At 38.1% G+C, this 25,869-nt stretch overlaps 1 protein-coding gene across 2 annotated transcripts in view; it reads left to right on the top strand.

The window, feature by feature from the left end:
* The window catches only part of herc4 (HECT and RLD domain containing E3 ubiquitin protein ligase 4), a 139,718-nt gene that overhangs the window by 69,925 nt on the left and 43,924 nt on the right, over positions 1-25,869 (top strand). For both annotated transcript variants that reach the window (XM_051923411.1, XM_051923410.1), the window contains exons 11-14: positions 4,224-4,283; positions 6,437-6,548; positions 8,523-8,712; positions 22,221-22,393. In XM_051923411.1, coding sequence (XP_051779371.1) covers positions 4,224-4,283; positions 6,437-6,548; positions 8,523-8,712; positions 22,221-22,393 — 535 coding nt within the window. The remainder of the gene's footprint in view (positions 1-4,223; positions 4,284-6,436; positions 6,549-8,522; positions 8,713-22,220; positions 22,394-25,869) is intronic.

Below are 25,869 nucleotides of genomic sequence, written 5' to 3'. Positions count from 1 at the left end.
ACTCTGGACAGGGTGCCAGTCTATCACAGGGCAAACACACATCCACTCACACCAAGCACACAGTAGGGCAAGTTTCGAATATCCAGTTCACCTAACCTGCATGTTTCTGGACAGTGAGAGGAAACCAGAGCATCTGGGGAGAACATGCAAACTCCACACAGGGAGGACCTGAGATGCAAACTCTGGTCTCCTTACTGTGAGGCAGCAGTGCAACCACAGTGCCACCACTGCACCACCATGCTGCCTCTTTAGAGTGTAATTTGTAATTTTCTACAATTTAGTATGTGAAAGTAAACACTTGTTATTACCAATTAGGGTTTTACTATTTAGTCTTTTTATCCAATGCATACATTTTCATTTTGAACATTATCTTATATATAAATGTCATGTGTGGAAGTGTGTGTATCTGTTCAGACTGAAAGTGAGAGGTGGAGTCGGAGTAAGGGCTCCACCTCTGAGGATACACAAGCAAGGCCAGCATGTCAGCAAAACGAAACCTAAGAAGAAAGGCAAAGTCACTTAGCCGCTAACATCGGCAAAACGGTAACCCTTTTACTTTTCCTCCCGCCGCTAATGCACAAGCGATGCGAGCATGTTGGCAAAACAAATCCTCCTAGGAGAGAGATGCACAGAGTAGTTCCTTTCAATTACCTGACATCTCTACATTTCAGTTTTTTTTCTGATGATTCCAATAGTTTCTAGGACACCCAGGCTTTTTACAGCATGGACTTACACAGCTAGTTATATATATACATAAGCTTTCTTGAATGTACTTTTTCCTCAGTCATTAGTGTATACATAATTTTTACTGCACATCAATTATTTGGCTTCACTTGTTTTGATCGTTTTCTTGATAAAGCTTATTCGTTGCCACAATTCAGCATGATTGACTGAAGGTGGTTAAAAACCACAGTTCCTTGCACAAAGTGCTGAAAAACTGACTTTTCTCTCAAACTCTCAAAATTTTAAGGAGTCTTATATCTAGTGCATGTAACAACTAAAACTTTTGTTCTGTCATTACGCAAGTATGGAAATGTACATTCTCAAAACAAAAATGTAACTATCTAATATAGCATAGGCAGCTCTTAGACTAGAGACATGGAGCTGTTATTTTAAGGCTGTTTTCTCATTTTTCATTATCTATAAGTTCCCAACAAATTAATTTCCATGAACATTAGGATTTAAAATTTATTTTATGGTAATTGTCTTTAAAATGTGAACTGTTTTTGATTGCTGTTTCAACTTCTTGTTGTATTATGTATTTGAGCGTTTTTTTTTTTTTTTCCAGTTAAAATAATTTGTTGTACTATGGATAGGTTTTTCATTGTTACCAGGCTATCTTTTAAATCCTGATTTATTACGTAGATTTGACATTTCTTTACCTTGTCAAAACATAGATTAAGCATACATGGCAGGGAAAGTCCAGTTAATGTGTGAATAGATTGGCAATAATCTATATATATAATTCACTAAGCCAGGAGACAAGTAGCCGACCATGGAAAGCACGCCGGAAGGGGCGTGGATTATATAATTCACTAAGCCAGGAGACAAGTAGCCGACCATGGAAAGCACGCCGGAAGGGGCGTGGATTCACTAAACCGCCGATAAGTAAGACGCCAATGGCGCACGCAGGAAGGAGCCACGCCCACCAACTCTTAGACCATTGGATACGACGAAAAAATCACAGTCACGCCCACCAACTTGGATGCGACGCCTCAAAAAACATGCCGTCATTTCTGTTTGTCTGTGCCACATTCCACTTGCAGCTCTGAGCTACGTTGACTTTTCATTAGTCAACCTCAGTGGAATCTTGGTTCACACAGAGGCAGCGCGAGAGAGAGAGCCGCGCACGCACACACACACACACACACACACAGAGGCAACGCCAGAGCGAGACAGAGGCATACACAGGCAGCGCGAGAGAGAGAGACGCGCACACACAGAGAGGCAACGCCAGAGAGAGAGACAAGCGCACACACAGGCAGCGTGTGAGAGAGAGCCATGCACACACACAGAGGCAGCGCAAGAGAGAGCCGCGTAATCCTTTAAAACTGAAGTTAAAATACAATGAAGGAAGCAGTCTTTAAAAATCAATAAGCCCTGTGCCTCTTTTTCATTAGCGTCTCACCTGCTTCAGGCCCTGCAACAGTCGAGACGCTCTCTCTGCAGCTGACCTTCTCTGTGCCTGACTCCACTACTGTCAGTCGCCTGATTAAAAATGGCCTTTTGAATGTGAGCTATGGACCCGCTATACCACAGGAACACATTGCCTTCGAGCCTGCTCTCGCTCACTCTAATGTACCGGCTTTCTCTCTCTCTCCTCACTCGCTCACACACTGCACAGGGAAATGCCCGAAGCACAAGTCTACACTGTGAGTGCGATGATTATTTATTTAAAAATGGGCTTTTGAAGGGGAGCTGTGGACCCGCTATACCACAGGATCACCTGTGACATTGCCTTGACATTGTTTTCCTTTTATTTATAATCCTGTTGAGCAGATCAGACACCCAGGCAAACAACACTGAATAATCAATAGCTCCAACTACTTTGCCCGCCCCCACTCCTCACCTGAGTCGGTTTCGTCTCTGTTCAGCAGTGTTTGCCAAACTCGGTTCTGGTGAACTCCTGTGGCTGCAGGGTTTTGTTCCAACCAGATTTCTAATCATTAATGCCGGTGAAACTCATCCGGGATAAGTCGGTTTTTCAAACGCAGCCGTGTAGCAGGTTAGTCTAGCAAGATGTAATAATCCAAGATGAATGCGCGCCCTCGCGCTGAGTGAAAAGCCAATATATATTGAGTCTACAAAACATGATCACCAAGTCTTTGATAGGCTGCAACAAAATGATGAAAGAACGGGCGCATTTTTTTCACACAAGCTGAGTGGGTGGGTGTTAGTTAGTTAATTAGCAACTCGAAGGATTAAAAAACATTGAAAAAGCGGCGCGGATTGGTTTGCAGCGTGTAAAACAGTTTGTTTGTCGCGGATAATTTGCTATCCACACAGGGACGAACCGGGAAGTGAACCCACAATCTTCCACTGTCTCCTTACTGCAAAGCAGCCGTAGTACTACACCGCCACAAGGCAGTTAAAGAATGCACCGGGCCACATGTTCATTTTTTCCCCTGTACTTAAAAGACATTAAAAAACTGTTTCTCAACTGTGACTCCCGAACAACTCAGTACGCGAAAAGCGGCCAGAATCGCAAACAACAATGAAAACTGTACGTGACTCACAGGTAGTGATGGGCCGTTCTATACTAAGGTTTCGACACTGTGTCGAGCTTTCGAAGCACTGCAGAGTTTAATACTTGATCGAATAATGACATCTGTGATTTAAGGATTTCACATTTTCTTTCTCAGATGTGCTTACCTATATCATGGCAAAGTACAGGGATAAACCTTTATTTTCTGTCTACTCCATTTTAATTAAGATAGACCAAACAAAACATTTAAGCCTATTAAATGTGATCTCAAGAAAAGATCAGGGTTAATTATAATACTAATAGCAGGAGCGATTATAATGATACAGTGCAAAAGTAAATACTAATTGAAAGAGCCGGGAATGCATGAGGTGAGGCGTCTTGTTTTGTTTAACTCTTGCTATCGTATAGTGCATTCTGCCTGTCGGCATTAGTTATATTTATATTTTTTAGACATCAGACACTAGAAGCTGCTGACGAACCCTTCTCTTCGTTGTCAGTCTGTAGCTACGAAAAAATAAAAGCAATACGACTTTTAACAGACGTCATTGAAGTTTATCATAAGTTTCTGTAACGTTAATGAAAATGGCCAGGAGGTGTCACGAGAGAGGTGAGTGTCAAATGCTTCGAAGCTTCGATACGATTTCCGACACAATTGCTTCAAACGTGTTGATGCTTCGCGAGGCTTCACCCCGCCCATCACTACTCACAGGTCACTGAACGAGAAATCAGCAGACTAGCATGACGGATGGGGCGTAATGGGCGTCCTTCCCCTCTCCTCCGGATTTTTCAAATGTTAATTTTTTCCCTGTGCTTAAAAATCATTAAAAAAGCGGCCTGATTATGCGGCGTATGGTACGCCGCGGGTTGGCTAGTAATTTACAATTAGATAAAATACAAGGTAATACAACACATGCTTACATTTTGCACTTTTTTGTGCTTTTTCATTAGGTGCAATCCGTAAACAGAATTTACTTTCTAGTGATGGTAATGTAATAGATTGCATTTCTTTACTTTACAGTGAAGTAGACATGGTTTTGTCTTCTGCAAGTTGCATCAATGGAAGTTTCTTATCATTAAGGTAATAATTTGTTGGTGATTTTCAAGTAATTGTTTTATCAGAGAACTAAATGCAAAATTTACAATTATAGATGGTAAAGGCAGTTTTTTTTTTTAAGGAGCATGTTTAAATTTTATAACCAGCTAATTTTTGTAAATGTAAAGCCCCATTAAAGTAACTAAAATAAATTAATCATTCTAGCTTTTAAGAATCTCTGAAATTTCAATATAATTAAGCACAACTCTGTGAAAGAGCTGCACTCTGCTTTTCAGACTATTATCAACATATCATGAGGAATTGCAAAAGTAGTTACAATGACATGGTCATAAGAGAGGAAGAAATTAATTTACAGGTCTGTAGTCTCTTTCGTTCTTTTCATATTATAATTCCACAAAATATATGCCAATTAAATAGCATACCATTTACTTTTAAGCATATAATGAAAGAAGTAAATAATATGCCTTTCAGTCTTTAATGTATGGTGGCATACAAAAGTTTGGGCACCCCTAGTCAAAATTTCTGTTACTGTGAATAGTTAAGTGAGTAGAAGATGAACTGATGCTAAGAAGACAGTTAGATGAAACATTCTTTCAGTATTTTAAGCAAGATCAGCTTATTATTTTTGCTTTTTACAGTTGTATAGCTAAAAAAGGAAAGGAGCATCATGCAAAAGTTTGAGATTTGAGTTCTCGGATAACTTTTACCAAGATCTTAGACCTTAATTCGCTCTTTAGGGCTATGGTTTGTTAAGTCATCGTCTGGAAAGGTAATGCACATTTCAGTGCCATATAAATACTCCTGAAAACTTGTCCCAACAGTCAGCCAAGGGTTTCTCTTAAGAAGCTGCCTAGTACTCTGAAAACTAAAATAACTGATACTCAAAAAGCAAGAGAAGGCATTTTCAGGTAGCTTTTTTCTCCTTTAATAATATAATTAAGAAATGGAACTTAATTGGAATTGTGGGGGTTAAGTTGAAGTTTGGAAGACCAAGAAAACTTTTCAAGAGAACTACTCATAGTTCTTAGCTCATAGAAAGGCAAATCAGAACCCCCATTTGACTACAAAAGACCTTCAGGAAGATTTGGCAGACTCTGGAGTGGTGATGCACTGTTCTACTGTGCAGCAACACCTGGAGAAATATGACCTTTGTGAATGAGTCATTGGAAGAAAACCTCTCCCCTGTCCTCACTGAAATATTCACCATCAGAAGTTTGCAAATGAACATCTAAACAAGACTGATGCATTTTGGAAACTAGTCCTGTGGACTGATGAAGTCAAATTATGTTGGTCGCAAAGTACGCAGCTATGTTTGGTGAAAAATGTGTGTAGAATTCCATTAAAAGAGCACATCTGTAACTGTTAAGTGTAGAGGTGGATTGATCATGCTTTGGGCTTGTATAGCATCCAGTGACACAGGGAACATTTTACTGGTACAGGAAGGAATGAATACCATTACCTGCAAATTCTGGAAGCAAACATCATAGTGTCAAAAATCTGAAGATGAAAAGAAGATAATTTGTATAACAAAATAGTGATTTGAAACACACCTCAAAATCCTCAAGAGGCACAAGCTGAAGATTTTGGCATGGCCCTCACAGTCCCCCTGACCTAAACATCATTGAAAATCTGTGAATAGACCTCAAAAGAACAATGCATGCAAGACGGCCCAAAAATCTCAAAGAACTAGAAGCATTTTGAAAGGAAGAATGGACGAAAGAACTTGAAAGACTCTTAGCTGGCTACAAAAAGTGTTTATAAGCTGTGATACTTGCTATAAAGAGGGTGTTACTAAGTACAGACCATGCAGTATACCCAAACTTTTACTTTTGGCTCTTTTCCTTTTTTTGTGATTTTGAAACTATAAATGATGGAAATAAAAAAACTCACCTCGCTTAAAATATTAAAGAATGTTTTTATCTTTAACTTAATGGAAATTAGGTCATCTTCCACTTGCTTAGCTAGTCACAGTAACAGAAATTTTGACCAGGGCAGCCCAAACTTTTGCATGCCACTGTTTGGCCTTATACAGTCAGTCATAGTGAACATGGGATATGTATTCAGCACAACCCATGCGCCTCTCATGTCTGCTGTTTTATCCTCAGTGATTTCATGCATAGTGTCATGCTTCTTTCAAAAAACTTAATGTTGACTGTTGGTTTGTTTTCTAACTTCAGTAATCCCGACCACTACAAAACTAGCTCAAAATTCTCAGGGGTAGATATGAATGCAGCACGGCTTCTGTTTCACCGACTTGTACAAGCTGATCACTCACAAATTTCCAAACAGGTAATTAATATATTTTATTTTACTTTATTTTGTTTTATTTTTAGATGGCTTCTGTTATGATGTAAAAAAAATTGTAGCGATGTGTCATTTCCTAAGGTTAAAAATTAAATGATCGTACTTGTCTGATGCAAAATTATTTATTTACATATTGTCATATGAAAAAGTTTGGGAACCCCTCTCGGGCTGCATAATAATTTACTTTCAACAAAAAAGATAACTGTGGTATGTCTTTCATTTCCTAGGAACATCTGAGTACTGAGGTGTTTTCCAAACAAAGATTTTTAGTGAAGCAGTATTTAGTTGTATGAAATTAAATCAAATGTGAAAAACAGGCTGTGCAAAAATCTGGGTACCCTTATAATTTTGCTGATTTGAAAGCATGTAATTGCTTAGTACTGATTACTTGCAACACCAAATTGGTTGGATTAGCTATTTAAGCCTTGAACTTCATAGACAGGTGTGTCCAATCATGAGAAAAGGTATTTAAGGTGGCCAATTGCAAGTTGTGCTTGCCTTTGACTCTCCTCTGAAGAGTGACAGCATGGGATCCTCAAAGCAACTCTCAAAAGATCTGAAAACAAAGATTGTTCAGTATCATGGTTTAGTGGAAGGCAACAAAAAGCTGTCTGAGGTTTAAAGTGTCTGTTTCAACTTTAAGGAATGTAATCAGGAAATGGAAGGCCACAGGCACAGTTGCTGTTAAACCCAGCAGGTCTGGCAGGCCAAGAAAAATACAGGAGCGGCATATGCACAGGATTGTGATAATGGTTACAGACAACCCACAGATCACCTCCAAAGACCTGCAAGAACATCTTGCTGCAGATGGTGTATCTGTACATCGTTCTATAATTCAGTGCAATTTGCACAAAGAACATCTGTATGGCTGGGTGATAAAAAAAAGCCCTTTCTGCACTCACGCCACAAACAGAGTCACTTGTTGTATGCAAATGCTCATTTAGACAAGCCAGATTAATTTTGGAACAAAGTGCTTTGGACTGATGAGACAAAAATTGAGTTATTTGGTCGTAACAAAAAGCGCTTGGCATGGCAGAAGAAGAACACCGCATTCCAAGAAGAACACCTGCTACCTACTGTCAAATTTAGTGGAGGTTCCATCATGTTGTGGGGCTGTGTGGCTAGTTTAGGGACTGTGGCCCTTGTTAAAGTCGAGGGTCAGATGAATTCAACCCAATATCAACAAATTCTTCAGGATAATGTTCAAGCATCAGTCACAAAGTTGAAGTTACGCAGGTGTTGGATATTCCAACAAGACAATGACCCAAAACACATTTCGAAATCTACAAAGGCATTAATGTAGAGGGAGAAGTACAATGTTCTGGAATGGCCATCACTGTCCCCTGACTTGAATATCATCGAAAATCTATGGGATGATTTGAAGAAGGCTGTCCATGCTCGGCAGCCGTCAAATTTAACTGAACTGGAGAGATTTTGTATGGGAAAAATGGTCAAAAATACCTCCATCCAGAATCCAGACACTCATCAAAGGCTATAGGAGGCGTCTAGAGGCTGTTATATTAGCAAGAGGAGGCTCAACTAAGTATTGATGTCATATCTCTGTTGGGGTATCCAAATTTATACACCTGTCTAATTTTGTTATGATGCATATTGCATTTTTTCTGTTAATTCAATAAACTTAATGTCACTGCTGAAATACTGCTGTTTCCATAAGGCATTTCATATATTAAAAGGAAATTTCTACTTTGAAAGCTCAGCCAATGATAAACAAAAATCTAAGAATTAAGAGGGGTTCCCAAACTTTTTCACATGACTGTATCTATTACCGTACAATGGTTTGGCAGTCTTTGGAGGGAAGGACAATTTTGTAATTTTTTAAATGTGTTTGTCTGTTTATATTTTAAATATACTGGGAACATTGGTTTTATAAATATATCATGATGAAAAGCATAAAACATTTTTTAAATATTACCATTGATTATATACATTTTTCCATAGGTTGCAGCCAGTCTTGAAAAAAATCTTATTCCACATCTGAATAGTTCTCCTCCTGATATTGAAGCTCTTCGTTTGTACATCACACTTCCTGAGTGCCCACTCTTGAGTGACCCCAATAACTTTATTACATTAGCTATCCCTTTTGGTTTGGCTATTGTCACCCTGAAAGATACTGCTCGGAAAGTCTTAGGTAACGACCTCTCTCAAATTTATGTTGCAAACCAGATTGTTGATTATTAAGTTTTATCTGGGAGAATATAATGATGATTTGGTCAAATGATGTATTATTTTTGAAAAAGAAAAATGCTATCCGTAGAAAGAGTAGTCTTATAAGGGAAATAAATGTTTTGTCTTAGGCTGCACACCACAGATTTGCACAGTTTTTCTAATTATTATTTCAATGCTCTTTTAAAAAGATTTTCTATACATTTTGAATTGTTTTACAGGTATTTGTTAGTGTGGGCAGCACAGTGGTGCAGATGTTTGTACAGCTGCCTAGCTATTTCAGTTTCTCTCACAAGCTAAGACTTCCAGGTTAGGCTGATTAGAAATTTTATAGTGGATCTGTGCAAATGAGTAAACTGGTGTTCTATTCAGAGTAGCTCCCTGTCTTGCCTAAGACAACATCCTCTTAATGGAAATGGTCCTTTAGATTGATTCATAAGTACTGATTCATAAGCACTGACTATTCTGAAGTAAAAGGCATTCTTCTGCCTAAATACATTTTTGCTTTCAGAGTTAGGTTAAAAATATTTTCATAACCATTGCAGTAACTACCAGTTTCTGTAACTTGAATCTGCAGTTTTACTCCTAACATCTACACCTGAAGACTTCTATTAGATAGACAATCAAAACATAGCTTTTGAAAATTAAATAGAGAAAAGCCAAGCAAAATGACACCTTTTATTGGCTAACTAAAAAGATTACAATATGCAAGCTTTCGAGGCAACTCAGGTCCCTTCTTCAGGCAAATAGAGATTACATCTTGCCTGAAGAAGGGGCCTGAGTTGCCTCGAGAGCTTGTATATTGTAATCTTTTTAGTTAGCCAATAAAAGGTGTCATTTTGCTTGGCTTTTCTCTACATTCAAAATGGCTAACACGGTACAACACCCTAGTAATACAGAAATAGAAGTAAACTAATTGATGTGTAATCTGATATAGCAGTTACTAGAATATGGAGCATAATATGAAAACATAAACATAACCAATATATAAAAACTAGGGGGCTCCGCCCCCTCCTCGCTTCGCTCGCCAACCCCTGGTGTTGGGAATGACAAAGAGCGTGATGTATGAATGAGATATAGAATAGTGTGACGGTGTAGATGATGCAAATAGAAAGCAAACAATAAAGTGTGTGGCACAGTGTAAAGGTTTATTTGAAAATTTCTTTGTACACGCCGTTTAAGTGTAAAAGGTAATTCCAGCTCAGAACTTGTAAGGTCATTTAAGATGGTTATTGTTGTGATCAGAGTCAAGTTTGTCAGAGCTTAGAAAGAGTTGTGTCTCTCCAGGAAGTAATGGAATGACTTGGGTATTAATGTTTTCCATATTAATATTTTTTGGACATAATATAGTGCGTTGTGTTAAAAGGGGCATTTGGTCTAATGAGATTGCTGTTCCAAATGTCTCTGTAACTAAGTTGTCGCAGATAAAGGCTTGAGGAATTGTAATAATATGTGGCTGAAGTCCAGCTGTATTGGTGAGTGTAACATCTCTCAGTTGTAATAAGCAGTTGTTATGATCTGGTTCTGGACATCGTATCTTTTTTACTAACTGTATCTTTTGAAAGCAATGCCAATTGTCTGCATATTTTAAGGTGCACTGAACAATAGCTGAGTGCATGGCATCTGGAAGAATAGCTAATCACTGTCTAAAATCTCCTCCTCATAAAAGTACCTTTCCTTCAAATCGAATATTATTATTCATAAACGTTTGTAGAAGTTTATGAATGGTGTTGAGTAAGTGACTTCATGCCATTGAACATTCATCAATAAACAACATTTTTTCAAGACGGATGTCACGTGCAGTGCCACCGTTAATGTTCATAGTGGATACCGATTTGTAGAATCTAATGTAGTTGATAAAGATTTCACTTTCAGGTACATTGTCAGTTATAAGCCTCTGTAGATATTCAGTATATGAATGTAAAGAAGGCAGTCTAATTTGACCCTTTTGACAACAACGTGTAAATGTATAACTTGTATTGCCAGTTGTTTCTTCAGGGAAGTGAACTGAATGACAATGATTGCAAATGACATTCATTAATCCGAATGAATTTTCCTGGTGTATGTTTTGCTTGTGCCGTTTGAGAGGCGCGTTGTTGCATGTGTAGTATTTGGGACCTGTTGTTTTGTAGCTGTATTCGATTTGCCTGTGCTGTGTGAGAAGCCCGTTGTAGCCTTCCTTGCCGTTAACGTATGTCTGAGACGGGAGGTGTTTCGTTTTGAATCCGTGCCTGTTGCGATGCAGCACTTTGATTGATAGTTTGCGTAATGTGGATCTAGGATGTAGATTTGTGCATATTTGCGTTGTTGATTTGTTTCAGGGTGCACTGTTCCAATGCGATGCAGTATTTGTGCACATATGCGAAAGTAGTATGGGCCATTGCCTTTTGGTGGCCTGATATTTACTCCGGTATATGCAAAAGCAAATGAACCATTGTAGGATCTAATGCAGTTCATAAAGTTTTTACTTTTAGGTACATCGTTAGTTAGAAGCTTTAGTTGAGCTTTGCGTTTTTGGAGTCGAGACATTTTTTTTTTTAGAAATATGGATAAGTAATAAGGAGTATTGCACTCACTGTTAATATGGAGCCTTTTCTGCGGTTGAACGGTTAATAGTGCCTTATTGTAATGAGATCCACCTATGCTGCATAGCCGTCTATTTTGTTGTTTCTTTCGTGTTCGTGTGTTTGTTCCTGTTATCTTTTCCTTTTCGTTTTGTACCCGTGACCGTGTATTCATGACTTGTTTCTTTCTCAGCATGCGAAATATGGATAAGTAATAAGGAGGATCGCAGTCACTGTTAATATGTTTCTTTTTCTGTAGTTGAACGGTTAATAGTGCTTTATTGTAAGGAGATCCACCAATGCTGACACCTATGCTGTCTAGTGTGAAGGTGTTGATGTTCACTTTAGAATATGTGGCTTTGGATGTGTGTGTGTGGGGGGGGGGGTTCGAGGATTGTTGTCGCGCGAGCGTCTTCTTTCTTTTTGTGTTCCTGTGTCTTGTTGAATCCCCCTCTTTGTGTGTGTCCCGTCCCTTGCTTGTAGGGTCTGTGGGGTGGTTTTGTGTTCTTTTTTTGTGTTCCATGGGCTTGTTGAATCCCCCTCTTGGTGTGTGTCCCGTCCGGTGCCTGTAGGGGGGGGGGGGTGCATTGCTGTTGTGCGCGAGCCTCTTTTTTTTAATTTTTTTTTTTTTTGGGTCTAGTTTCATGTGCAATGTGTTTCGTGCTTTGCTTGCGTTTGAATACTTTTTTATGTGCCGTTTCCTTTTTTCGGTGCTCTTTGCGCCTCATTTCTCAATTTTTCCTGTGCTCACTCCTTTTTTCTGTGGTCTTGTCTGCCTCTCGCGGCCCCTCATCCGCCTCTCTCGCCCTCTTTTATCCGCCTTTCTCAGCTCCTCAGCCGACCCTCGCGGACTCTTTGCGCCTGCGCAGTACGTCTTTTTGCAGCTACGGCCCATTGCCGGATGTGCCTGCGTCCATCATCCGGTTTAGCATTCTCGGTTAGTAATATGGATGTGTGCATATATTTGTGTATCTCATGCATTTATCTGATGTGCCAAAATAGATTATTAGAAAGAAAAAAAAAAAACCTTAAGTGTGATCTAAATAACACAAATATTTCCTTCAAAAACCTGTATATATGCTAGAGATATACCCCTACACATCCCTTAAACTTTAAGCTTTGCATATTGTCATCATGATGCTTACAAACTGCAGTATTTATTCACACACATACAGTGCATCCAGAAAGTATTCACAGCGCATCACTTTTTCCACATTTTATGTTACAGCATTATTCCAAAATTGATTAAATTCATTTTTTTCCTCAGAATTCTACACATAACACCCCATAATGACAACAAGAAAAAAGTTTACTTAAGATTTTTGCAGATTTATTAAAAATAAAAAAATCGAGAAAGCACATGTACATAAGTATTCACAGCCTTTGCCATGAAGCTCAAAATTGAGCTCAGGTGCATCCTGTTTCCCCTGATCATCCTTGAGATGTTTCTGCAGCTTAATTGGAGTCCACCTGTGGTAAATTCAGTTGATTGGACATGATTTGGAAAGGCACACACCTGTCTATTGTGGCACGCCCAGCCGGGATGCCCAGGAAGAGCGGAGGGGGTGACCGCCCTGGTTGTTTTGGGGGCCACGGGTACAGAGCTTGGAAGCTCAGCCCTGTAGGGACCCGTGGTCACCGCCAGTGGGTGCCCCCATGCCTGAAGGTTCCTGGACCCCAGTACTTCCGCCACACCCGGAAGCTGGGGGGAAGACGAATGGGGACACCCGGAGTACTTCCGGGTATGCAGCCGGCACTTCCGCCACACTGGGGCATGTTTGTGGGAGATGGCCGGAACACACCTGGAGCACATCCAGGTGCTAATAAAAGGGGCCGCCTCCCTTCACAATCAGGCTGGAGTCGGGAGAGCAGATGGACAAGGTCTCGGGAGGAGACACGGAGGCAGCTTAAATAGTAAGGCATAGTGGTTGGCCTGGACTTTAGGGGAGTTTGGGTATTGTGTGACATTTAAGACTGTACATAATAGACTGTAAATAAACGTGTGTTGGGTGACAAAATGATGTCTGCCTGTCTGTGTCCGGGCTGTTCCCCACAATATATAAGGTCCCACAGTTGACAGTTCATGTCAGAGCACAAACCAAGCATGAAGTCAAAGGAATTGTCTGTAGACCTCCGAGACAAGATTGTCACGAGGCACAAACCTGGGGAAGGTTACAGAAAAATTTCTGCTGCTTTGAAGGTCCCACTGAGCACAGTGGCCTCCATCATCCGTAAGTGGAAGAAGTTTGAAACCACCAGGACTCTTCCTAGAGCCGGCCAGCCATCTAAACTGAGCAATAGGGGGAGAAGGGCCTTAGTCGGGGAAGTGACCAAGAACACGATGGTCACTCTGTCAGAGCTCCAGAGGTCCTCTGTGGAGAGAGGAGAACCTTCCAGAAGGACAACCATCTCTGCAGCAATCCACCAATCAGGCCTGTATGGTAATGTGGCCAGACGGAAGCCACTCCTTAGTAAAAGGCACATGGCAGCCCGCCTGGAGTTTGCCAAAAGGCACCTGAAGGACCCTCGGACAATGAGAAAGAAAATTCTCTGGTCTGATGAGATAAAGATTGAACTCTTTGGTGTGAATGCCAGGCATCATGTTTGGAGGAAACCAGGCACCGCTCATCACCAGGCCAATACCATCCCTACAGTGAAGCATGGTGGTGTCAGCATCATGCTGTGGGGATGTTTTTCAGTGGCAGGGACTGGGAGACTAGTCAGGATAAAGGGAAAGATGACTGCAGCAAAATACAGAGACATCCTGGATGAAAACCTGCTCCAGTGCGCTCTTGACCTCAGACTGGGGCGACGGTTCATCTTTCAGCAGGACAACGACCCTAAGCACACAGCCAAGATATCAAAGGAGTGACTTCAGGACAACTCTGTGAATGTCCTTGAGTGGCCCAGACAGAGCCCAGACTTGAATCCGATTGAACATCTCTGGAGAGATCTTAAAATGGCTGTGCACCGACGCTTCCCATCCAACTTGATGGAGCTTGAGAGGTGCTGCAAAGAGGAATGGGCGAAACTGGTCAAGGATAGGTGTGCCAAGCTTGTGGCATCATATTCAAAAAGACTTGAGGCTGTAATTGCTGCCAAAGGTGCATCGACAAAGTATTGAGCAAAGTCTGTGAATACTTATGTACATGTGATTTCTCAGTTTTTTTATTTTTAATACATTTGCAAAAACCTCAAGTAAACTTTTTTCACGTTGTCATTATGGGGTGTTGTGTGTAGAATTCTGAGGAAAAAAATGAATTTAATCCATTTTGGAATAAGGCTGTAACATAACAAAATGTGGAAAAAGTGATGCGCTGTGAATACTTTCCGGATGCACTGTAGCTCAGTTGTGGTGTCTGGAGGGATGCTATTTATACCTATAAGGAAAAAATAAGTATAAAATCAAGATTTGCTTTATAGAGTTTTTCTGGGTCAGAATCAGATTCTGTATACATTCTACATGCTGGCTTACTACTACTTGGTGTGAACTATTCATTTTGCATATTGCATCATGCCTCAATGTATATATTTGTGTAGAGCAAGCTCTGTATGTGCACATGCATTATACAAATGTACAGGCAGTACAGTAAGCCCTCGCTATATCACGCTTCGACTTTCGCAGCTTCACTCTATCGCAGATTTTATATGTAAGCATATTTAAATATATATCGCAGATTTTTTGCTGGTTCGCGGATTTCTGCGGACAATGGGTCTTTTAATTTCTGGTACATGCTTCCTCAGTTGGTTTGTCCAGTTGATTTCATACAAGGGATGCTATTGGCAGATGCCTGAGAAGCTACCCAACCACAGCGCGTATTATGTATTAAATAAAACTCCTCAAATATATTGTGAGCACGGGGGCTGTTCGCACCGCTAGAGGACACGGCCGCTCCTCAAAAAACACTGAAAGATTACCTTCACATTGCTCTCTTCTTTGCTGGGCTTACATGTGGCTGCTTTGCAAGCAATATGCTTCCCGCATGGTGCTTCGCATACTTAAAAGATCAAACAGCACGTATTGATTTTTAAGTTTTGCTTTCCTCTCTCTCTCCCTCGCTCTGACGGAGTGGATGTGAGCAGAGGGGCTGTTCGCATACTGGCCTAGAGGATACGGACGCTCTTCTAAAAAATGCTGAAAAATGCTTGCTCCCTTCCTTCCAAACAGCCCTATTGAATTTTGACTGTTTGCTTTTTTTCTCTCTCTCTCTCTCTCTCTGTCTGACGCGCACTCCTTTGAAGAGGAAGATATGTTTGCATTCTTTTAATTGTGAGACGGAACTGTCATCTGTCTTGTCATGGAGCACAGTTTAAACTTTTGAAAAAGAGACAAATGTTTGTTTGCAGTGTTTGAATAACGTTCCTGTCTCTCTACAACCTCCTATTTTTCTGTGCAAATCTGACCCAAGCATGACAATATAAAAATAACCATATATAAACATATGGTTTCTACTCCGCGATGGAGGAGGGATTACTGTATATTGAATGTGAGTGTGGAAAAATGCATTTGCATTAAGACAACTTGGATGCTGCTGGCATTGAGAACAGCTAACAATAGTCATTTGGTAATAATATTTATACCACAACCATAAATTCTGGATGAAGCAATAGTTTCCAGAAAAACACCTTCAGGTCTATGCCCTCTTCCCTGGGTAATTTGGAATTAGCTGATGCCTTTGCAGAATTCTTGACATCTTGATCAGAACTGCAGTCATTGCAGTGAATTAGCAATGTATAGCACATATTACACATATTCTAAAGATTTTTTTGTCCTCCATTAATAGCATCCTTGTGCGGATTTGACACAATTATTATTAGTGTGGTTCTCCACCAAGCATAGTGGTATTGAAATGAAAGAAATGATTTGAGCTTTTAGTGTAGATTTTCAGCATTAAGTTGATGGTATTTACATAGAAAAACTAATGTATGTATAGGAATTGTAGCACTTCTTTTACGTAACCCTTCGCTATTTAAAAAAAAAAAAACAAAATTAATTTCAAAAGGTCATATTGAATAAAATTGTCATATTTAATATTTGGTTGCAAATCCTTTGCAGTCAATGACTGCCTAAAGTCTGGAACCTACAAAACACCACTGGTCTCAGTGTTTTTTTTTCTGGGAATGCACTTCTTTACCTGTACTGCATCTATAGTTCCCATTTATTTTAGGAGCTTGTTGCCTTTACTCTTGTCTTCAGCAAGTGAAATGCAGGCTTAATCGGATTTACTTCAGGTGATTGACTCAGCCATTTAAAAATATTGGTCTTTTTAGCATGTTAAAGCCTTGGTTGCTTAGCAGTAAACGTTGGGCTATTGTTCTGCTTTAGTGTAAAGCACCCTCGAATGAGTTTCGATGCATTTTGTTTAACCTGAGCATATATTTATATATCTCAGAATTTATCCTGTTGCTTTTTACCAGCAGTCACCTCATCAATAAATACAAGGGAACCAGTTCCATTGTTGGCCATACATGGCCAAGCCATAGCACTATCTCCACCATGTTTTAGAAGAGGATCATGTCCCATTCTTTCTCCATACCTTTCTCTTTCCATCTCTCTCATAAAAGTGAATCTTTCTACTTATGTGATATTGTTCCAAAATTGTACAGATTTTCTCATTTACTTGTTAGTATATCTTTGCCTTTCATTTCTGTTCCTAAGGTTTACCAGTGATGTGCATCTTGTGGGGAACCTTCAGAATTTATGTTTAAACAGTATTCTCTTCGATGGTCATCTTGGACGCAGCTACACCTTTGTCATGGGGAATGTTTTTAATCTGGCTAACAGCTAATAGGGGTTTTTCTCTACAGGTGATAATATTGTTTTGTCATCACTTCGAACATGGGAAAGGCACTATAAAAATAAAATATTTTTTACCATTATTATTATCCTCCACTGCAGATGTCTTTCTTGGTATTCCTGAACTCAATTAGTACATTTTTTCTTTTTAGTAACATACCAAACAGTCAATTTTGGCAAACAAAAGTGTTTGATGTTTTTCAGATTGGTTTCTTTCTAAAAATGTTCAGCCTCATTATACCCTGTTATATTGTCATTGTTGATCCATATGTTGTGAGACAACAACAGATTCCAAATGAAAATACCATACCTTCCATCACCTGTAGGCCTTGTGAATGATTGTAAATGATTTGATGATACAACTGTGTATTTGTTATTTGCATTCTTTCTTAAACAGAGGGTTATAGGAACCTATAATTCATCCAAGTTTGTCTTAGTAAGAGTTTTGGTAGCAGAATATTGAACTGACTATGCCAGGCCATCCTATTTCTAGCCTTGTCTTCAGGTACTTTTTAATGAAGACTTCAGACGTTTAACTACTTTTTTCATTTTTTCTTTTTGCTTTTTCTTGAGCATAATTAGGCTGAAAAATAAACCTGTAACCTCACTTCCACAAATAATAAAATAATCTTTGCCAGGGCCATATTTTTAGAATTTTATTCCATAGCTTGTTTAATTGTGAGCATGACAAGCTTTATTTCAACAGTTATTTATTTAGATAGATAGATAGATAGATAGATAGATAGATAGATAGATAATACATGCAAGTGTGAAAAGTAACTAAGTACATGTATTTAGAGTATATTTGGAATATTTCTTATATATGGCTTGTGAGAGACATTAATCAGTACTTTGTTGGATTAAAGAATAAAGTGTGTAATAAGACAAGAATATTGTAGAAAGGGGAATTTTAAGGACAGGCACTAATGCATCATCACAACATATTAACAAGTATGATTTTTATCACCATATTCAATTACAGGGAAAAAAGACAAGTGTTTACTGTTTGCATGTAGATTTTTGGTTGAAATAGAGTACTGTAGAACTAATTACACTAAATACTGTAAAATGTACAAGTCTTGAAAATTTTTATACTGTCAGCGTCAGTATCTCTTATTATAATAAAAAAAATCTTGGGAGGGGAGACCTTTTATCTTGTGATGAGACATAATCTTTTGAAGAGAGACACTTTCACGTCCCGCAAGACGAGGCTTTGTGCCAAGAGATTTAATCACGCCCGAGGCTGGAAATAAAAGACAGAGTAGATGATAAAGCAGAACGTCGTAAAGAATTCAAAAACGTTGACGTGCTACATATGTAGAGCAGGTTAGAGATAATGGAAGTACGAAAATTCTAAAGTCTCAAAAAATGATAGTAAAGATCGCATTAGCGCAAACAAATGGAAAATTATTACTTGGTGAAATAACGTAACAGCAAAAAGAGATTGAATATAGAGGATTTAAACTTTAAGTCGGAGACTTGTAGATCATCTAATTTGTGTTGCCATCAGGGAAAAGTAATGTTTCTTCCCAGTGAAGAGGTGTATCCACGAGAACTAAAAGATTTGTTGTTTGGTGAAAGTGAAATCCACATATGTCAACACTCGAGTCACAGAGTTGCACAGATACACAGGAGATTTTAGAGACAAATGTTATTCAAACACTTCAAATGAATATAAGTCTCTTTTAAGAGTGACTCGAGCTCCGTGTGTAGTCGGAGGTGACTGTTCCATCTCTCAATTAAAAAAATAGAAAATCTTCCACTTCATTGGGGTGCCCCTCGGGAGCGGGACCACCAACAGGAGCAGAGGATGTCTGGGGGAGAAGTGAGACAAGGCAATGAGACAAAAGGACAGCTGCTGTTAGGGCTTTTTAAATGTTTGAAGTGCTGCGCGAGATACAGATCACATCGCTTGGCGTGGCATGGCATGGCAGCAGCAGCAAGCCAGCAGCTGATCGAGCAAAGAGGTAAAAAAAACCAAAACTATTTGTTTCCCATTGTATCAGCAGTTAAGAGGGGGTTTTGGGGAAGCGACCGCGTCTACTTGGAGTGCGTTCAGCCCCCCTCTTCACAACACGAGTGGCAGAGACGCAAAGTAGCTACCACATATCACAGGCCTAGGGTTGGCGAGCGAAGTGAGCAGAGGTCGAATCCCCATAGTGACTTATTAGTTTTAAGAACAGGCAATTTGGACATGCCAAAAAATTAGACAGATGTACAAGTCTTTGTAAATAGTATAACCATAGGTCACTCACTTCATTAGCTCTTTATCATCAGTGTTTTGTACTATGTATGTTTTACTATGTACTGTGTGTTGTACTAAAATATAAATAATGTTAACCTGTTTGTTTTCTTAATCTCATAATAAAGGCTCATATGCTCATGTCTATAGACGCAAGCTCTTTTGCATTTTATCTACCATAGAGCCTTCATATAGATTACATGAATATGAACTGTGATTAAGTAATCACATAAGCTATGCATGACTTTTCTGACAATGTGCATTTGTGTCAAGAGTAAAAAAAAAAAAATTTAAATGTAACAGTTTATTTATTTAGAAACACATTGTAGTACACAGAAATTAGTTTAGAGGTCTACTTTTATTCTTCTCATCTGTACAGTCATCAGCTGGTGTGTGTGTGTGTGTTTTAGCCCTTTTTTCCCCAAATCAAATAATGCAGTAGATAAGGACAGTAAAGACTCGTATATTTCTCTACATTTTTGCCTTTCAACCGCACTACTGTTGTTTTAGAACACTGAAAACAAAGACTTTTAAAAACGTTGTCCAAAGCTGTATGTTTCTAAACATGTGATGTCAGCGTTTTGGTTTTGACAGCTAAACGTGCTTTTCTGAAAATGAAACTTTTCTCACACTCTGGTTGGTTCATGCTTATTTTGTGGCTTTCTCCTGATTGGATTTTGCTCTTTAAGACGTCTCATTTACTGATTGATCACCCTTCACTAAAGAAAAGTATTTTCCAACATTATTATTAGGTGCCATCGACTCAGGTCCAGTCCTAGCAACTTGATGAGTAAAATATGTAAAAAGGAGTCGGTTTTGTGCTAGTCCGGCGAGGTCTCTTGACTGAAGAAAAGCTTTTTCAAATACAGCATTCACAAAATAGTTGCTTTTCATAATAGTTGTTGTGCTGCTTGCTTCTATGCAATTAATTTGTGTTATATAAAGTTTGATTGCTGCATACATGTATAAAAAGCAAATGAATTGCTGGTTGCTAAAGTTTTGCAATAAATCCCGTGGACCACAGAGTTATTGTTCTAGTGAAAAAAAACGAGCTCCATTACAATCAGATTGTAAATAACTCGGCTGACATCCTTTAATCAATGTTTGTTACTTAAAGCGAATCTGTTCAGTAAGGAGGAGTGTATTCCACACAAAATTATTAACATGGCGGTTAACGAAATGGATGGGTGTAGAATGCAGCTCAGCTCACAATATTACAGGACAGAGAGAGACACAAAAGCACAGTGCAGTAAAGAGAAGATATGCTGTAGACACGTGGAGACTATTTATGTATTTATCTCCTATATTTAGTTAGATTTGTCAGTGTTGTTTAGTAAAAGGTGCACTCCAATTGCTATGTATTGCTTATAATTGGTTATCTCACACATGAACATAGAGCTAAACACTTTATTTTTTGTGTATATGTTGATTTAACATTTGCTTTATTTATATAAAAACAAGATTACTGCCAATATGCAGATGCCCAGTGTAAGCAAGGGTCTTCTGTGCATTCCAGTATGGACAGGACACTTTTGAAAATAATGCAATAACTAGTGTGGACATAGCATTACTGTTTAGTTTAAATAGATTTTAAAAACTGTGATGATGATGACTTGGAAAATTTATGCTTAATGTGTCATTAACTTTTGTTCTACTTTGTCTGTCCTGATGATGTTAAATGATTTTTATTGTAACATAGTCTTCTGTCTAAGTTCAAGTAAAAGTTGACTTTTTAATTTCTTAACCATTAGCCTGGATATCTCATTGAATGATAGACTGAGTCCAGATTTAGGCTTTCTTTTTATTTCCATGCAACTGATTTTAAAGCTTTTATACTGGTTCACGTATAGTCTTATATATATTCATTAATTAAATTATTTTTTTTCCCACTAATCATTGGACAACAGTAAAGTTTGCTTGGCAGTTACCGCAAGATATAATTAAATATCTGAAGAGCATATTTTATTAATGCATGTGACTTCATAATTTATTGGTAACAGTAAATGGTCTGTTGATAATTATGTTAAGATTTGAGCAACCAGTTTTGGATTCTTATCTATGATTTTCATTTGAATGTAAAACTTCAAATTTTTCTCAAAAATCTTTGTTGCCTACTGCAAAAATACTGTTTCTATTTAGCTGTGAGAGAAGAGTAATAACCACTGTGCTGCCCTACACCAAATCTTCCAAATGGAAACAATAATAATTAAAATGAATCTGTCATAGAAAGGTTAAGCTGATTCTGGCAGTTGCTTGCTGAGTGCAGCATTGTGTGGTTTATACTATTAAACTACTAAACAGTTTCTAATATAGCAGATATACTTTGTTTGTGGAGCTTTTTATTTGTGTGTTATACAGTGTCCTTTTATGGTTCATAAAAATATGATTTATGGAAGTCTCTTAAATATGTTTATAAATGGATCTACACATTTGGACACCTTAGCCAAATCAAACATTTTGCTGGTTTTTGAAGTTGAAAAAAAACAAACAAATAAAAGTATTTGTTGACATTGTATTTACTTTTTTTTTGCCCCACTTCAAATGTCATCAAAATTTTGAACTTGGCTAGGGGATTCCCAGCTTTTGCATGGAACTGTAATTACAATGTACAAATACAAAAATTATGATTGATATAATGTATGTATTAATACTGTGTATTATTAACAAGTCTCACAGTACAATGTATCAGTTGTTACTGGACTTCTATGTACTTCAAAGATTAACATAATTTAATTATGTTTGAAGATGCTTTATGCTCATGACATTAAAAGTTCCCAGTAATCCAGAGCATTGATTAAGTGATTATATAATAATCATTATAAAAGTTCAGGAACAATATACGTGAAATTGTTGTTGGTTGTATTTGATAGAAAACTGGTGGTCGATGCTTGAACCTCCTGCTTTCGTAAGGATGGTTGAGTTGTACAAGGAAGTAGTCGTGAGCCTTCTGAAAAAGCAGAAGATTGGAATTCCTCATTCTGAGCAGCCCATCTTCAATAGGTTCCTGCATGCTGCCTTGAAGGTCCTGGGGATATTTCACAGGGTGAGAGGCTACATCTGCAGGCCAAATTCCTTAATTAATTTTAAGGCTTACCTTTCTAAAAATCTTACTACTGCAAACAGGGTACAAAATTTTTTGTTTTAGTGGAAGTGAATTTTGAATTTGACTGGCAGTAAACTGAGCTTCAGGTTGTAGATTTTCACATTTTGTTTAAAGAATTCTAGGTAAACATCTTAAATTTGCAATTAAAAATTTACTGTATATTTGTTAATATCTGTGATATCCATTGTGGGCATAACTTACTCTGGAACCTGAGCAGAACATAACATTTTGTGGACAACTCTGTATTTTATATGACAGTTTTCATGAATAACAATTATTTACAAAGATTGTCTGCTGCATTGAGAAGCTCTACCCTATTTACAGTTCAGATCCATCAGTAACACCTACATATGACATTGCTCCAGAAAGGTTTGCAGTGCTTGTAAGTGGGAGCTTGCTGCACATGCAGCTCACAGTTTAGCAAATCAACCAGATGAGCATGATGTGCATTCCAATTATGGTGAAAATATGAGGCTGACCTTGATAAAAGCCACATGTACAAAAGTGCCTGCATTGTGCTCACCTCAGTATATAAATGCTAAGAAGTACAAATTACACCTTGGCATAAGGGCTTTAATGTGTCTTTCAAAGGCAACAATCTACAATATTATTCTTGTTCTTCATAAAGTACATGCATGTTCATATGTTGCAATTTATCTCCAAAGATCAGTTTTATTCCAAGGTCTTCATTTTTTTTTTGTTCATTCACATTTGAAAATACTTTTTATACTAATCGACACACTTGTAAGGCAATTTAATAAATGAAAATAGTTTCTCTAGGCTGCAGTACCACAAAAGAAAAGTTGCTTGAGATGACCAACTAAACCAATGATAAACCATATATGAATGTGTGTGTGTATATATATATATATATATATATATATATATATATATATATATATATATATATATATATATATATATATAATATTTGCAGCTGGACATCCACAAAGGGAGAAAAAATGAATCGCGTATCATAAAGTAGTTTTTATTCCTGAACTTTCAACCCCTGCCAGGGGTCTTCATCAGAGGATAATGCTTAGACTTACAACAATCAAAGGCAATATATAGCAAAACATTACGTGGGGGGGGTGGCTAAGTCATTGTGATTGGGGGGGGTATTGGGTGTACAGTTTATTTATTATGAACATGTTCTTCTTAAGTTTGCATCTGCTGGATTTATGTCCAAGTGTCTGTTGATGGCATTCTCATTTGATAGCCAAGATTCGGCCAGCTCTCTGGCACTTTTAGTACTGGCCTTAAATTTTACTTGTACATTGTCCCAGTTAAATGTATGTCCTGTTGATTTAGTATGCGTGTAGATTAGTGCTGGGCGGTATACCGGTTCATACCGAAAACCGTTTATTTTTTTTATGATATGGATTTTTCTTATACCGCAACACCGGTTTAAATTGCCTAAACGACGTTCGGAACGTGGCGCAGCGGGAAACTGTTCAAGTGGGGACCTTTTTCACTGCTACACCGCTAAACACAGATTTGTTGCACTAGGGCTGTTTTTCATTGCTACACCACCAAATAGTGGGCGGTAGCATAGGTATATGGAGGACTATTTCGGACAAAATAAAATAAATAAATAAATAAATAAATGTGCAAATAAATTAAAGTTCTGTGAAATGTGAAAAATGGACAGAGAGCATTCCGAAACTGAAGCCGACGATAAAGTTGAACATGAACAACAGAAGAACTTTTGCCAAAAAAAAGGAGTCGCGTCCGTCGCCTGGAGATACTTTAGTTTTAAAAGGTGTGTAAATATTGTTTCTATACTACTGGATAATACTGCAAGCCAAGTTGTACTTGTTTTTGTTCTTGCTAGTGTATGTTTTGCTTGAATTCATCCTGCAATGTGCTGGCGACTCGTTCAGAGATGGGCGCAACTCTGAATGGATGGCATAATTAAACATGTATAATGAAGATATTTTTAAAGTTCTGAACACTCCGTCGGCTAAGTTAATAACTAGTTTTAATTTCACAAAGACGTTTATCGTGTGGTGATTGGTAATGTGGAGAAAGAAAAAGGAAAGATAGGAACTGGGGTTTTAGTAGAGAGCGGGAATATCATGAAGTGAATGGATTCTGTGTGGTGATTGCTGCAGGCGCCTGCTCTTAGTGCGGAGGAAGTCAGTTTAAGAAGCGTAGTGATTAACGACTGGGTTGGGGAACACTTAACACAAAGTATTTGATGTGCTGCATTAACTTATGACGGGGTTTGAGAAAATCTAATAAACATTGATTTTAGGATGAAGTTTAGTTTACAACATTCTACTTTAATTATAAAATAAACTATGAGAATAAAGTGGAAATGTCGACTTTAATCTTGACATAAGCGTCAACGTTAAAGTGGAAATGTCAAGAATAAAGTCAACATGTTGAATTTATTCTCGACATATAGTTTGTTTTTTTCTTCCGTGTCCATATTTTTTTTTCTTCACAGTGGCCCAAATGCGCTTCCATAGGGCTATACCACAAACAGCATTATAAATGCAAGTTGCAGTTTTATTATTTATGTATATAGCTTACCTTGAAGCAAGGTCTATATTAATGCAGTTTGCCTAAATGATGGTACAGTTGGTAAGATGTCATCACCAAGTTGCACTTGTTTTATTTTATTTTAATTTGGTGAATACTGTGTAATGCACCTGGGCTTGAAGCCTTGAAGTAATGGTGCAACTATCAGTAATACTATTATGTATTTTATTGTTATTATTTATTAGTTTAAATATTATGCAGTTTAATGATGGTAAAATTGTTTAAAAAGTCACTTTAATGTGTCAGTGGACAGAGATTGTTAACATTAACAGAAAGTGTAGTTGGTTTACAAAAAATATTTACTATTTATTCCTTTTCTAAGACGTGTTCAGTGCAGTCCAACTTTTGACAAACACCTCTGGATATTTTACTAAGTCTAAATCTCTCTTTGGATGGTTGAAAATATGTTATCAAAATCATAGTTTAAGCTTTTGCAAAATTTGTTCAATTAAAAGGTTCTATATTTTGACTGCATCTGTCATGCAATGTGATTCCTTCTCTTTAGTGCCACCCCCTTGAAAACTATCACTTTATGGGGCCATGCAAACCTGGATTAATACTTGTGTGCACATTAAAATGTCTTTTTGTACAATGTACAATTCTCATAACAGTCGAATAGGTTATTCTTAGCCAGTCTACTACAGTAATTGCAGTGGAAAATGTGGTTAACATCCACTCATGCATGGGGAAAAAAATACCGTCTAATACCGTGAAACCAGCAGAATTTAGAAAAATACCGTGATATAGAATTTTGGTCATACCGCCCACCTCTAGTGTAGATCAATGAAAGTGAGTCCTTTCTTCTGACGGCGTTGCGATGTTCCTGTATACGTGTTGCGATTCTTTTTGAAGTTTGTCCTATGTATACT

Source organism: Erpetoichthys calabaricus, chromosome 2 (genome assembly GCF_900747795.2).
Source record: "Erpetoichthys calabaricus chromosome 2, fErpCal1.3, whole genome shotgun sequence".
In the NCBI taxonomy this organism is placed as follows: domain Eukaryota; kingdom Metazoa; phylum Chordata; class Cladistia; order Polypteriformes; family Polypteridae; genus Erpetoichthys; species Erpetoichthys calabaricus.
The sequence above is the reverse complement of the archived record's forward strand: the minus strand, read 5'-3'. Positions and strand labels throughout refer to the sequence as shown.